Source organism: Myxine glutinosa, chromosome 3, assembly GCF_964187855.1.
Source record: "Myxine glutinosa chromosome 3, kmMyxGlut1.1, whole genome shotgun sequence".
Classification (NCBI taxonomy): Eukaryota; Metazoa; Chordata; class Myxini; order Myxiniformes; family Myxinidae; genus Myxine; species Myxine glutinosa.
In genome coordinates this window covers 19,913,263-19,925,730 of record NC_136263.1, presented here as the reverse complement: position 1 = coordinate 19,925,730, position 12,468 = coordinate 19,913,263, and the positions used below count along the sequence as shown (strand labels likewise).

Here is a 12,468-nt window from a genome sequence, read left to right as displayed (position 1 = left end):
ACCATGGTAACTTAAAGCTGATGTTTGGGGATGAAGTTCGATTCAAAGGCTAATACCATACACAAAATGTTCGCTCATCGTCTTTGGGCCGTAATCGTGAATTTGTCAACTTTCATCTTTTGTTTGCATTGGATGCCTACATTATTAACCTTTACGAAGTCTCGTATCGTAACGAGGGATGATCAGAGAAGTGGAGGATCAAAAGCCTGTTCGGGGAGCAGGTGGATACTTAGACCTCTGTCCGGCCAATTGAACTCCCTGGGCAGGATGATCTACCAGAGAGATATGGGTCCGGGGATGCACAAGCAAAGATTGGGTCAGCATTCGGGCTCGATGTCCGCAGTCCTCTCACTTTGAATCTCGGTCCTCGTTGAGATTTCAGTGAAAGGAAGACGAATTTAAATGTGAAAAAAAAACTTACCTTTGTGGGTGTAACTAGTTCCTGGAGATCCATCAGAATTCTTCTTGCAAACCTTTCTGGGATGAATATCTGCAATTTAAAAAAATAAATAGGGAATCATACATTTACATCCGAGGTATCGATATACTTATTCGCATGCATAGCGCACAGCCGTGCAGTACCCCTGTCACAGCAAGCTGGTACTCATTTTGCCGACCTCAGAGGGATGACAGGCTGAGTCATCCCCACCTGGTAATTCAACCGCACAACAGGGGCTCAAACTCAAGACCATAAGATCTTAAGCCAGCCACCTTAACCGTTTAACCAATATCAGGCTTCAGCTGTTCAGTCTGCATGCAGGTTGTGGACATGAAAGTAAATATCCCATGATTACAGTAAATACCTTGCTTAGCGCTCAGTATGCATTCCTGGAAAAGAGAGTGCTAATCGAAAATTCACTAAAAGGGTCATTCTACCATTGATTATATGGAGATGCGTATTGTGGTACAGTATTGCGAACAGCAATACAGATGGTAAACACTATTTTATAAACGAGTAATAGGCGTCCACAACCATCCTCGACCATGTTGTAGAAGTCGGCCGAGGCCCTCACTTATTTTTCCTTCCTCCTTCAATTTCTCACCTTTATTCGCTTTTAAATTTACTTTCTCCTCAACCACCCGAGAAATTGACATGGAACTTTCAACACACGAGCTTAAACCCATGGATAATTTTTTTTTACAAAGTTACATGATGATTTGTTGGAAAATGCGGCCGACATTCCAAAAAGTCTGTTTTCTATTGGAATGGATTGCAGATTGTTTCACGTATCAGGAATAAACAAACAGTTTCGACCTCGCTTCGCTCGGCCTCGGCCAAATAAAGAGTATATTTTTTCTTAAAATAACATCAGTAAGTATCAATAAAAACATAAAATATGTACAAACATCAATAAAAAGATTAATTGCTATCACTCCTGCTCCTCCAACATGACAGCAATGGCAGGATCATCTTGCTGCAAAAAGATGTCGGAGTAAACAGCGCTGATTGGTTCAGGGCGTGTGCGTTTACTCTATCTCTAGGACGAAGAACTCTATAATGAACCAGCCTTCTACAGGGCAGCTTCAAGCAAGGTATTACTGTATTTCAAAAAGAGAAGGCCATTGTGTGCTGGTACCCGGGCTGTAGATGCTATTTTAAGTTAATAGTCTCTGGAAAAGTAGGATTACTACGTAGAAGATGAATTTAGTTAACTAGTGGGGTCACCCGTGGGAATCCCACAGGCATGGAGGTGTATCGTTGCAATCGGTGCAGCCGTTTGTGCGGTACCCGGGACAATAACGTTAGGCGGGAGTTCAAACCTGAAAATGCTGGAGAGCAAAGCTGAAATTGGAAAAACAATATAGCCTATTTTACTCCAGGGGGTCCCAGGATTACCCACCCAAAATATCGTTGCGATCGGTTCAGCCGTTTTTGCGGTACCTGGGAATGGACGGACGGACAGCCAGACAGGCAGACATTTGGTGAATTATAGTAAGATGTGATGTGTGGTTAAAGCACAAGCATGATGGGCTACGTGGCTCTATCTCTCGGACGAAGACCCATTTTAGCAGACCCATTGTCTAAAAGAAGTCCTGTGTGCTCGAAATTGTTGGTTCATTGCCATGCAAGGCCGAGATGCATAATTATGTACATTGGAAATGAAGCTGAGATCTTGTCCGTCCAAACTCAGTTGTAGACCACTGGACAGTTGTTACCTGTATGGCTGTATGTTATGCAGGTTTTCATAGTCACTGATTAATTGCGGTTGAGAGGTATAAATTGTGCTTTTAGCAGACCCATGGTTTGATGGCTGGACTTGCAATAAATAGCTAGACATGTTGATCACATGATTGTGAAGACCAGCCATGTCAACATTCTTTCATGACTATGATCATGTGGTGGAGACAGAACTGTTGATCTTTTTAGCGTGGGCCGAATCTTCCAAATTTAAATCAGGCTGGGAGAAGACGAAAATCAATGGACAGCGCACAGGTAAGTATCAAAACTCAAAGCATCCTTTTGAAGATCTCATTCTGCAGGAAATTAAGTGATAAATGAGTGGAATTTTTATTTTGTATGTGTAGGGTTTGTTTTTAGCTCGCCTGGAACATAGTTCAGGTGAGCTTATGGGATGGCGCGTCGTTTGTCCGTCAGTAAACACTTGTAATTTCTTCTCTGAAACTGCTGATGGGATTCTGACCAAATTTGGTTAAAATGATCTTTGGTATGGTAGAACTCAAGTTTATTTATGGTATCTTCCCCACCTCCACCTATAAGTCGGTCATCATGAGGTTTGGTGTAAAGTTCCCAAAAGTATTTGAATTTCGATCTAGATTGGCTGCCATTTTGGATTACAGGAAAAGCATTAACAATCTTCTTCTCTCAAACCACTTAACCGATCAGTACGAAACTTTAAATTATTTGTCATCAATAACCCAAGGGAAATATAATTTGTTCACAATGATGTAATCAGTCACGTGGTATGGCAGCCTTACAGGATCATAAGAAAACCTTTAAAATTCATCTTCTCGGAAACTGCTTAACTGATCAATAAATAAAAAAAACCCACCTTTAGAGGCCATTTTTCCCTGCAAAGCGGGGGTTGGCCTTTTTCGGGCACCGTGGTTGTTGTTGTTTTTTGGTCCCCTTTTTGAAGCAATGTTTTACGGCCGGATGTCCTTCCTGCCGCCAACCCTGTTTGTCACCTTTTACGACAAGCAGGGAATTACCAGTGAACTGGTACTCAATTTGCCGACCTCGGAAGGATGAAACAGGCTGAGTCAACCCCCCTGGCGTTAATTCAGCGATCAACTGGGATTCGAACCCAGGATCCTAGGTTATCCTAGGATCCTAAGCTGGCACCCTAGCCGCTAGCCCAACACCAGGCTTAACTGATCAATGCAAAACTTAAAATATATGATAGACTACTGATGGGAACGTTTGATTAAAATAAGCTGATCTGAAACACAATATGGCCACCAGTGACATCATAATGCAGAAAGTGGGAAATATCTCAAAAATATGAATCATAGAAACATTGGAGTTGCACCTTATCAAATAGGGCTAATTTTGACCACAGGAAATGACATCTTCTTACTGGAGGTGGGCAATATCTTGAAAGCTAGGATCATATACACAGGAATTTTCACTACTATGAACATCATGTCAATACTATCTGATCTAAAATGTGTATTCCAAATCCAACTCTTGTTTTTACCCTCATCCATCCATCACTCCACTTTTTGGCAACCAGCTAGGTGTGTTACAGGACCATTAGTCCTTCATTTTATTTTTTTTATATATCGAAGGGTCTAGGCTCATGGAGGACCTAAACGACAAAGTTCAGCAGGTTAACAAACTACCGAAGGGTGTGGTAAATCAGTAAGTTTTGGATCAATAAGTTCTACAGATTTCCATGATATATTCTTGCAATTAATTAAAATACCATTTGAGCCTCCGAAGTAGATAGCTGCAGCAATATGTCAGGCAAGAGTATTATTTTTCATTAAGAAACTTTACGAAGGATTAATAGGATTGCCTTGAAATCCATGTCATATTCAAGTATGGCCATTGTGAACCCCTGTTATAAACTTGTAACCTTGTCGTTCCTTTCACATCTGTACCACAGCGCTGCATTCCCAATTCGCTCAAAACCTGCAGTCTTCCGCTGAAGTTGGATCATCCTTGAAAACTTGCTGGAATTTGGTGGATTTTTCCTTGATTTGTAGTTTCCTTGACACAGAAGTTTGTAGTTTCCATGATTGTTTGCAATGTCTAACTGTAAAATTAATAATTAAAGTGCAGTGCAATGAAGATTGTGTTATATCTAGATTCATTATGATGACTGCACTATTCAAAATTGAAGATGGCCCTCATTTCTAATTTATTTAGCATCGATATCACAAGGTCATCAGCTCTTCAGATGATGTTGAAGGTCATTTTTCCAGATTGCTTATTTGACAAGGCCACACATATACCACATTGCTCAAGATGTTCCACAAACCATTTTACTTGTCAAACGCAAATTAATCGCAGTCCTTTTGAGGGCCTACTAGTGATCATTTGGGTGCAGATATCAGCGCGGCTGCATACCTGTAGCCAAGGACCATGAGCAGCATAAGGGCACTCTGGACCCACAAAGGCTCCTTCCACACCACTTGCCACCATGGTGATGGCCGCGTCGCCCGCGATGCTCTTGAAAGTAAAATGTCGACCATGTAGGATCCGACCACTGCAGGTTCCGTAAGGGTAAAATGGTAAAAGAAGTCGAGGATTATGATATATCTTAACAATCTGTTTAACCAAATCAAGACAAAATTGGATTAGGTTAACAATTTTAGTTTTTGAAGTGCGACACCCAATTGATTAAATGTTTCAGACAAAGTTCATTCAGACAAAGTTTTCCAATAAGACAATTGACTATCAAGAGTCCAAATATCTGGCTGTGGACTTCATTACACTCATAGATGGACCTAAGGAAATGCTCCTTTCCTTTGTCATACGATTTGGTGAATGGTCATGTGGGCGCAGTGAAGGCAATACGGCTTATGGCAAATACCACATTAAACTATATGGTTAACTCAAGAATCATACACAATGCTACTCTTCCTTGTTACTCCCGCCAGGGAGTAATGCATTCGATCGTGTCCGTCCGTGTGTGTGTTCGTGTGTTTGTGAACAGGATTTCTGGAAAAGTTCTGAACGGATTTGGATGAAAGTTGGTGGGATGATTGCCCTTGGGATAAGGAAGAATTGATTACTTTTTGGTGAAGCTCAGGATATTATTCCCGATCCAGGAATTTTTTGAAGGATTTTTACCATTGGAAGATAGGGCTGGCGTTCTAGTGTTATAGTTAGTTTTGGATGTGTACTTAGACATCAAAGAGCATTCAACCTTTGGAGTGGTTGGATGTGTCCTACACTTCATGGTGCAGTGAGGGTGGGTAATGGCAAATATATATATATATATATATATATATATATATATATATATACAGTATATATATAAACCCGGGCGGTGTATAGGCAACAGGCCGCTGCTGCTATCGTTCCCGAAAAAAAAATTTGCTGTTAAGAAATATAACGTCTGTTGAGCACTTAGGTATACCGTAAACCTACACATACAGACCGAGTGCTTAGCTATAAGAGTGGCCACCGACAACGCACAAACGATCGTGCGCAAGAACCCTGTTCGACCAGGCCCTATCACAGTGCAGTGATTTGGATACACGACGGACCGAAATTGAACACGTCACCCGCTTACTGCAGAACAACGACTACCCGATGGCATTTATTACCTCCACCACCAAAGGTGGATGGAGGTTATGTTTTCACCCCTGTCTGTCTGTCCATTTGTTCGCTTGTTTGTGAACAAAATATCTCAAAAGGTTGTGGATGGATTCGGACTAAATTTAGCAGAGATGTAGCGTGACAATGACGAAATGATTAGATTTTGGTGAAGATCCGGATTCGGCTCGTAGAATGTTTTAAGTGATTCTTCACCATTGGGAGATCGGTCCAAAAACGATGCATAGCAGGATATCTCGAAAAGTTGTGGACGGATTTAGACGATACTTGTAGGACAGATTGTGTGTGTGACAAGGAAGAATCGACTCGATTTTGGTGAAGATCCGGATCCGGCAAGAAGAATTTTAAAAGTGATTCTTCACCATTGAGTGATAAGGCCAAAAACGATACAGAGCAGGATATCTCAGAGTTGTGGACGGATGATTTTGATTAAATATGATTCTGTATTGGGAGTTTCTGGTCTACTCTGGGATACAAAACAAACTGTTCACCTGGCGGAGGTATGCTCTCTACTGAGTGCCGTTCTAGTTCGGTCCTGCCTTTGTAAGAAGGTACACAGTGAGGGGAGAAAGAGTGAAGAGAGGGAGGGGAGAAAGAGTGAAGAGAGGGAGGGGAGAAAGAGTGAAGAGAGGGAGGGGAGAAAGAGTGAAGAGAGGGAGGGGAGAAAGAGTGAAGAGAGGGAGTGGAGAAAGAGTGAAGAGAGGGAGTGGAGAAAGAGTGAAGAGAGGGAGGGGAGAAAGAGTGAAGAGAGGGAGGGGAGAAAGAGTGAAGAGAGGGAGGGGAGAAAGAGTGAAGAGAGGGAGTGGAGAGAGGGAGTGGAGAAAGAGTGAAGAGAGGGAGTGGAGAAAGAGTGAAGAGAGGGAGTGGAGAAAGAGTGAAGAGAGGGAGGGGAGAAAGAGTGAAGAGAGGGAGGGGAGAAAGAGTGAAGAGAGGGGGGGGAGAAAGAGTGAAGAGAGGGAGTGGAGAAAGAGTGAAGAGAGGGAGTGGAGAAAGAGTGAAGAGAGGGAGGGGAGAAAGAGTGAAGAGAGGGAGGGGAGAAAGAGTGAAGAGAGGGAGGGGAGAAAGAGTGAAGAGAGGGAGGGGAGAAAGAGTGAAGAGAGGGAGTGGAGAGAGGGAGTGGAGAGAGGGAGGGGAGAAAGAGTGAAGAGAGGGAGGGGAGAAAGAGTGAAGAGAGGGAGTGGAGAAAGAGTGAAGAGAGGGAGTGAAGAGAGGGAGTGGAGAGAGGGAGTGGAGAAAGAGTGAAGAGAAAGAGTGAAGAGAGGGAGTGGAGAGACCCTCTGAAGTGTCAATAAATGTGAAATTATGGAATGTTTGGTCCTCAAGTATTTTCTCAGATCCCGGATTCAAATCCCACACACCATATTGATTTGTGCATTGTCTCGTGTCCTTATTCAGGTAAACATACACTAATGTGTCTCAATGTACGAGTCCTGCACATGACATTAGTACGTGAAGATCCACCATCATATCTTAGAACCCAAAGATCATTGTAAAATAATATAATAAATAAAAAATCAAAACTTTGACCAAACAGTTCCGATTTCTGAGGAGCGTTGGCTGAACTGTTCAAATGATTTAAATGTAACGGAAACGATAGTGAAACGGAATGTTGGAGCAGGATATGGAGCCATGTTACCGTAGGGCCAGGGGAAGCAACAAGCCGGCCTCAAGGTTGAACCGAAGGGACACTGCAGCAAGGGTGCGTGTTCGAACCAGCTCGTGTGGTACGGGTGGTCCTGAGGCTTCACTCTCGCCGACACTGCGTCGGCTGTGGGTACAGAGTTAGTCATGGTGATGGGGATGTCGAAATCCATGTGGTTACATTGTCATGTCAATCTCACCTCGTGAATCCATATTGAACTGGGATTTAATTACAAATTCGTCCGGCAGGCCAACTCTGCCAAATATACGAGGGAATTTGATTGGCTATATAGGCCAAAAGCGAGTGTTAACATCCCCTGGAGGGAATTTGATTGGTTATATAAGCCAAAAGCGAGTGTTAACATCCCATCGGGGGAATTTGATTGGCTTTATAGGCCAAAAGCGAGTGTTAACATCCCATCGGGGGAATTTGATTGGTTATATAAGCCAAAAGCGAGTGTTAACATCCCATCGGGGGAATTTCATTGGCTATATAGGCCAAAAGCGAGTGTTAACATCCCATCGGGGGAATTTGATTGGCTATATAGGCCAAAATCGAGTGTTAACATCCCAACGGGGGAATTTCATTGGCTATATAGGCCAAAAGCGAGTGTTAACATCCCAACGGGGGAATTTCATTGGCGATATAGGCCAAAAGCGAGTGTTAACATCCCAACGGGGGAATTTCATTGGCGATATAGGCCAAAAGCGAGTGTTAACATCCCAACGGGGGAATTTGATTGGCTATATAGGCCAAAAGCGAGTGTTAACATCCAAATGGGGGAATTTCATTGGCTATATAGGCCAAAAGCGAGTGTTAACATCCCATCGGGGGAATTTGATTGGCTATATAGGCCAAAAGCGAGTGTTAACATCCCATCGAGGGAATTTGATTGGCTATATACGCCAAAAGCGAGCGTTAACATCCCAACGGGGGAATTTCATTGGCTATATAGGCCAAAAGCGAGTGTTAACATCCCATCGAGGGAATTTGATTGGCTATATAGGCCAAAAGCGAGTGTTAACATCCCATCGGGGGAATTTGATTGGCTGTATAGGCCAAAAGCGAGTGTTAACATCCCATTGAGGGAATTTGATTGGCTATATAGGCCAAAAGCGAGTGTTAACATCCCATCGGGGGAATTTGATTGGCTATATAGGCCAAAATCGAGTGTTAACATCCCAACGGGGGAATTTCATTGGCTATATAGGCCAAAAGCGAGTGTTAACATCCCAACGGGGGAATTTCATTGGCGATATAGGCCAAAAGCGAGTGTTAACATCCCAACGGGGGAATTTGATTGGCTATATAGGCCAAAAGCGAGTGTTAACATCCAAACGGGGGAATTACATTGGCTATATAGGCCAAAAGCGAGTGTTAACATCCCATCGGGGGAATTTGATTGGCTATATAGGCCAAAAGCGAGTGTTAACATCCCATCGAGGGAATTTGATTGGCTATATAGGCCAAAAGCGAGTGTTAACATCCCAACGGGGGAATTTCATTGGCTATATAGGCCAAAAGCGAGTGTTAACATCCCATCGAGGGAATTTGATTGGCTATATAGGCCAAAAGCAAGTGTTAACATCCCATCGAGGGAATTTGATTGGCTATATAGGCCAAAAGCGAGTGTTAACATCCCAACGGGGGAATTTGATTGGTTATATAAGCCAAAAGCGAGTGTTAACATCCCATCGGGGGAATTTGATTGGCTTTATAGGCCAAAAGCGAGTGTTAACATCCCATCGGGGGAATTTGATTGGTTATATAAGCCAAAAGCGAGTGTTAACATCCCATCGGGGGAATTTCATTGGCTATATAGGCCAAAAGCGAGTGTTAACATCCCATCGGGGGAATTTGATTGGCTATATAGGCCAAAATCGAGTGTTAACATCCCCTGGAGGGAATTTGATTGGTTATATAAGCCAAAAGCGAGTGTTAACATCCCATCGGGGGAATTTGATTGGCTTTATAGGCCAAAAGCGAGAGTTAGCATCCCATCGGGGGAATTTGATTGGTTATATAAGCCAAAAGCGAGTGTTAACATCCCATCGGGGGAATTTGATTGGCTTTATAGGCCAAAAGCGAGTGTTAACATCCCATCGGGGGAATTTGATTGGCTATATAAGCCAAAAGCGAGTGTTAACATCCCCTGGAGGGAATTTGATTGGTTATATAAGCCAAAAGCGAGTGTTAACATCCCATCGGGGGAATTTGATTGGCTTTATAGGCCAAAAGCGAGTGTTAACATCCCATCGGGGGAATTTGATTGGTTATATAAGCCAAAAGCGAGTGTTAACATCCCATCGGGGGAATTTCATTGGCTATATAGGCCAAAAGCGAGTGTTAACATCCCATCGGGGGAATTTGATTGGCTATATAGGCCAAAATCGAGTGTTAACATCCCAACGGGGGAATTTCATTGGCTATATAGGCCAAAAGCGAGTGTTAACATCCCAACGGGGGAATTTCATTGGCGATATAGGCCAAAAGCGAGTGTTAACATCCCAACGGGGGAATTTAATTGGTGATATAGGCCAAAAGCGAGTGTTATCATCCCAACGGGGGAATCTGATTGGCTATATAGGCCAAAAGCGAGTGTTAACATCCAAATGGGGGAATTTCATTGGCTATATAGGCCAAAAGCGAGTGTTAACATCCCATCGGGGGAATTTGATTGGCTATATAGGCCAAAGGCGAGTGTTAACATCACATCGAGGGAATTTGATTGGCTATATACGCGAAAAGCGAGTGTTAACATCCCAACGGGGGAATTTCATTGGCTATATAGGCCAAAAGCGAGTGTTAACATCCCATCGAGGGAATTTGATTGGCTATATAGGCCAAAAGCGAGTGTTAACATCCCATCGGGGGAATTTGATTGGCTGTATAGGCCAAAAGCGAGTGTTAACATCCCATTGAGGGAATTTGATTGGCTGTATAGGCCAAAAGCGAGTGTTAACATCCCATCGGGGGAATTTGATTGGCTATATAGGCCAAAATCGAGTGTTAACATCCCAACGGGGGAATTTCATTGGCGATATAGGCCAAAAGCGAGTGTTAACATCCCAACGGGGGAATTTGATTGGCTATATAGGCCAAAAGCGAGTGTTAACATCCCATCGAGGGAATTTCATTGGCTATATAGGCCAAAAGCGAGTGTTAACATCCCATCGAGGGAATTTGATTGGCTATATAGGCCAAAAGCGAGTGTTAACATCCCATCGAGGGAATTTGATTGGCTATATAGGCCAAAAGCGAGTGTTAACATCCCATCGAGAGAATTTGATTGGCTATATAGGCCAAATGTGAGTGTTAACATCCCATCGGGGGAATTTGATTGGCTGTATAGGCCAAAAGCGAGTGTTAACATCCCATTGAGGGAATTTGATTGGCTATATAGGCCAAAAGCGAGTGTTAACATCTCCTGGAGGGAATTTGTTCGGTTATATCGGCCAAAAGCGAGTGTTAACATCCCATCGAGGGAATTTGATTGGCCATATAGGCCAAAAGCAAGTGTTAACGTCCCATCGAGGGAATTTGATTGGCTATTTAGGCCAAAAGCGAGTTAAAATCCCATCGAGGGAATTTGATTGTCTATAAAGGCCTAAAGCGAGTGTTAACATCCCATCGAGGGAATTTGATTGGCCATATAGGCCAAAAGCGAGTGTTAACATCCCATCGAGGGAATATGATTGGCTATATAAGGCAAAAGCGAGTGTTAACATCCCATCGAGGGAATTTGATTGGCTATATTGGCTAAAAGCGAGTGTTGACATCCCATCGAGGGAATTTGATTGGCTATATACGCCAAAAGTGAGTGTTAACATCCCATCTAGGGAATTTGATTGGCTTTATAGGCCAAAAGCGAGTGTTAACATCCCATCGAGGGAATTTGATTGGCTATATTGGCTAAAAGCGAGTGTTAACATCCCATCGAGGGAATTTCATTGGCTATATAGGCCAAAAGCGAGTGTTAACATCCCATCGAGGGAATTTGATTGGCTATATAGGCCAAAAGTGAGTGTTAACATCCCAACGGGGGAATTTGATTGGCTATATAGGCCAAAAGTGAGTGTTAACATCCCAACGGGGGAATTTGATTGGCTATATAGGCCAAAAGCGAGTGTTAACATCCCATCGAGGGAATTTGATTGGCTATATAGGCCAAAAGCGAGTGTTAACATCCCATCGAGGGAATTTGATTGGCTATATAGGCCAAAAGCGAGTGTTAACATCCCATCGAGGGAATTTGATTGGCTATATAGGCCAAAAGCGAGTGTTAACATCCCATCGAGGGAATGCCATGTTATACGGGGCAGCGTTCCGGCCGGAACCATGCTAGATGGCGACTCTGGCCGAGTTTGAACTCCAATGGCAACAGCGCACTAAAACATCAGACGTGGAATATATGGCGGAGTGAGCAACCCCGCTGGCCTGAAACTTGGAAACCAAATAAAATAAGGACAAACAAGGAGAACACAGTGGCAATAGTAAGAGAGGGACAAAGCGCACCCTGCCCGCTGTCCTTCCCATCCCCACTGCTGAGACTCGTTCGATGTTGAATTGTCCAAGCGTAGCCATGGTGCCTCAGCTCCTTCTGCTCCTGAAACAAAAGATAAACGAACACAAGAATGTTCCACTTGGTCCAGAAGTCGAGGCACTGTCCGACCTCATTAGCACAAGCAATAAAAATAAAGTGATCCACCTTTTATGACGGATATTGTACGTTTACCATATGTAGGACAAGGCCCACCACTTCTTCTTCTTCTTTCTTCACCTATCTGTCTGTCCAACAGGTATCTGTCTATCAGCACTGCCAAAGTCGTCTCATGCAAAGGATTATGCTGTGTCGTTTGCCCTTGTGTTCTCAGCCGCAGTCAATGGGGGGATTTGTAATTTGTTCAGGGTGCCAGAGATAACCTGCCTATTCTCCATGAAGGACACCGCGGATTATTTGACGTCCACCAACTAATGCTAGCAGGCGGGACGCCCAGTTCGACACCCATCCGAGGGACGGCACACAAACATTTGATGCCTCGCCCGACATGGGATACACCAGGATGACGGTTTATAC

General features: G+C 43.5%; 3 protein-coding genes across 3 annotated transcripts in view; 1 reads left to right on the top strand and 2 right to left on the bottom strand.

The window, feature by feature from the left end:
• POLL (DNA polymerase lambda) overlaps positions 1-5,024 on the top strand; it is an 82,424-nt gene extending 77,400 nt beyond the window's left edge. Inside the window, exon 11 of the mRNA XM_078773749.1 lies at positions 4,071-5,024. Coding sequence (XP_078629875.1) covers positions 4,071-4,113 — 43 coding nt within the window. The 3' untranslated portion in view covers positions 4,114-5,024. The remainder of the gene's footprint in view (positions 1-4,070) is intronic.
• DDRGK1 (DDRGK domain containing 1) overlaps positions 1-12,468 on the bottom strand; it is a 642,973-nt gene that overhangs the window by 574,608 nt on the left and 55,897 nt on the right. The gene's annotated exons all lie outside the window — the stretch shown is intronic.
• On the bottom strand, positions 140-4,615 carry LOC144891275 (suppressor of fused homolog). Its single transcript, XM_078773754.1, has 3 exons — positions 4,535-4,615; positions 422-490; positions 140-272 (listed from the first exon to the last, which is right to left on the bottom strand). The coding sequence occupies exons 1-3, from the start codon at positions 4,607-4,609 to the stop codon at positions 183-185; spliced, it is 234 nt and encodes a 77-aa protein (XP_078629880.1). The 5' UTR covers positions 4,610-4,615; the 3' UTR covers positions 140-182.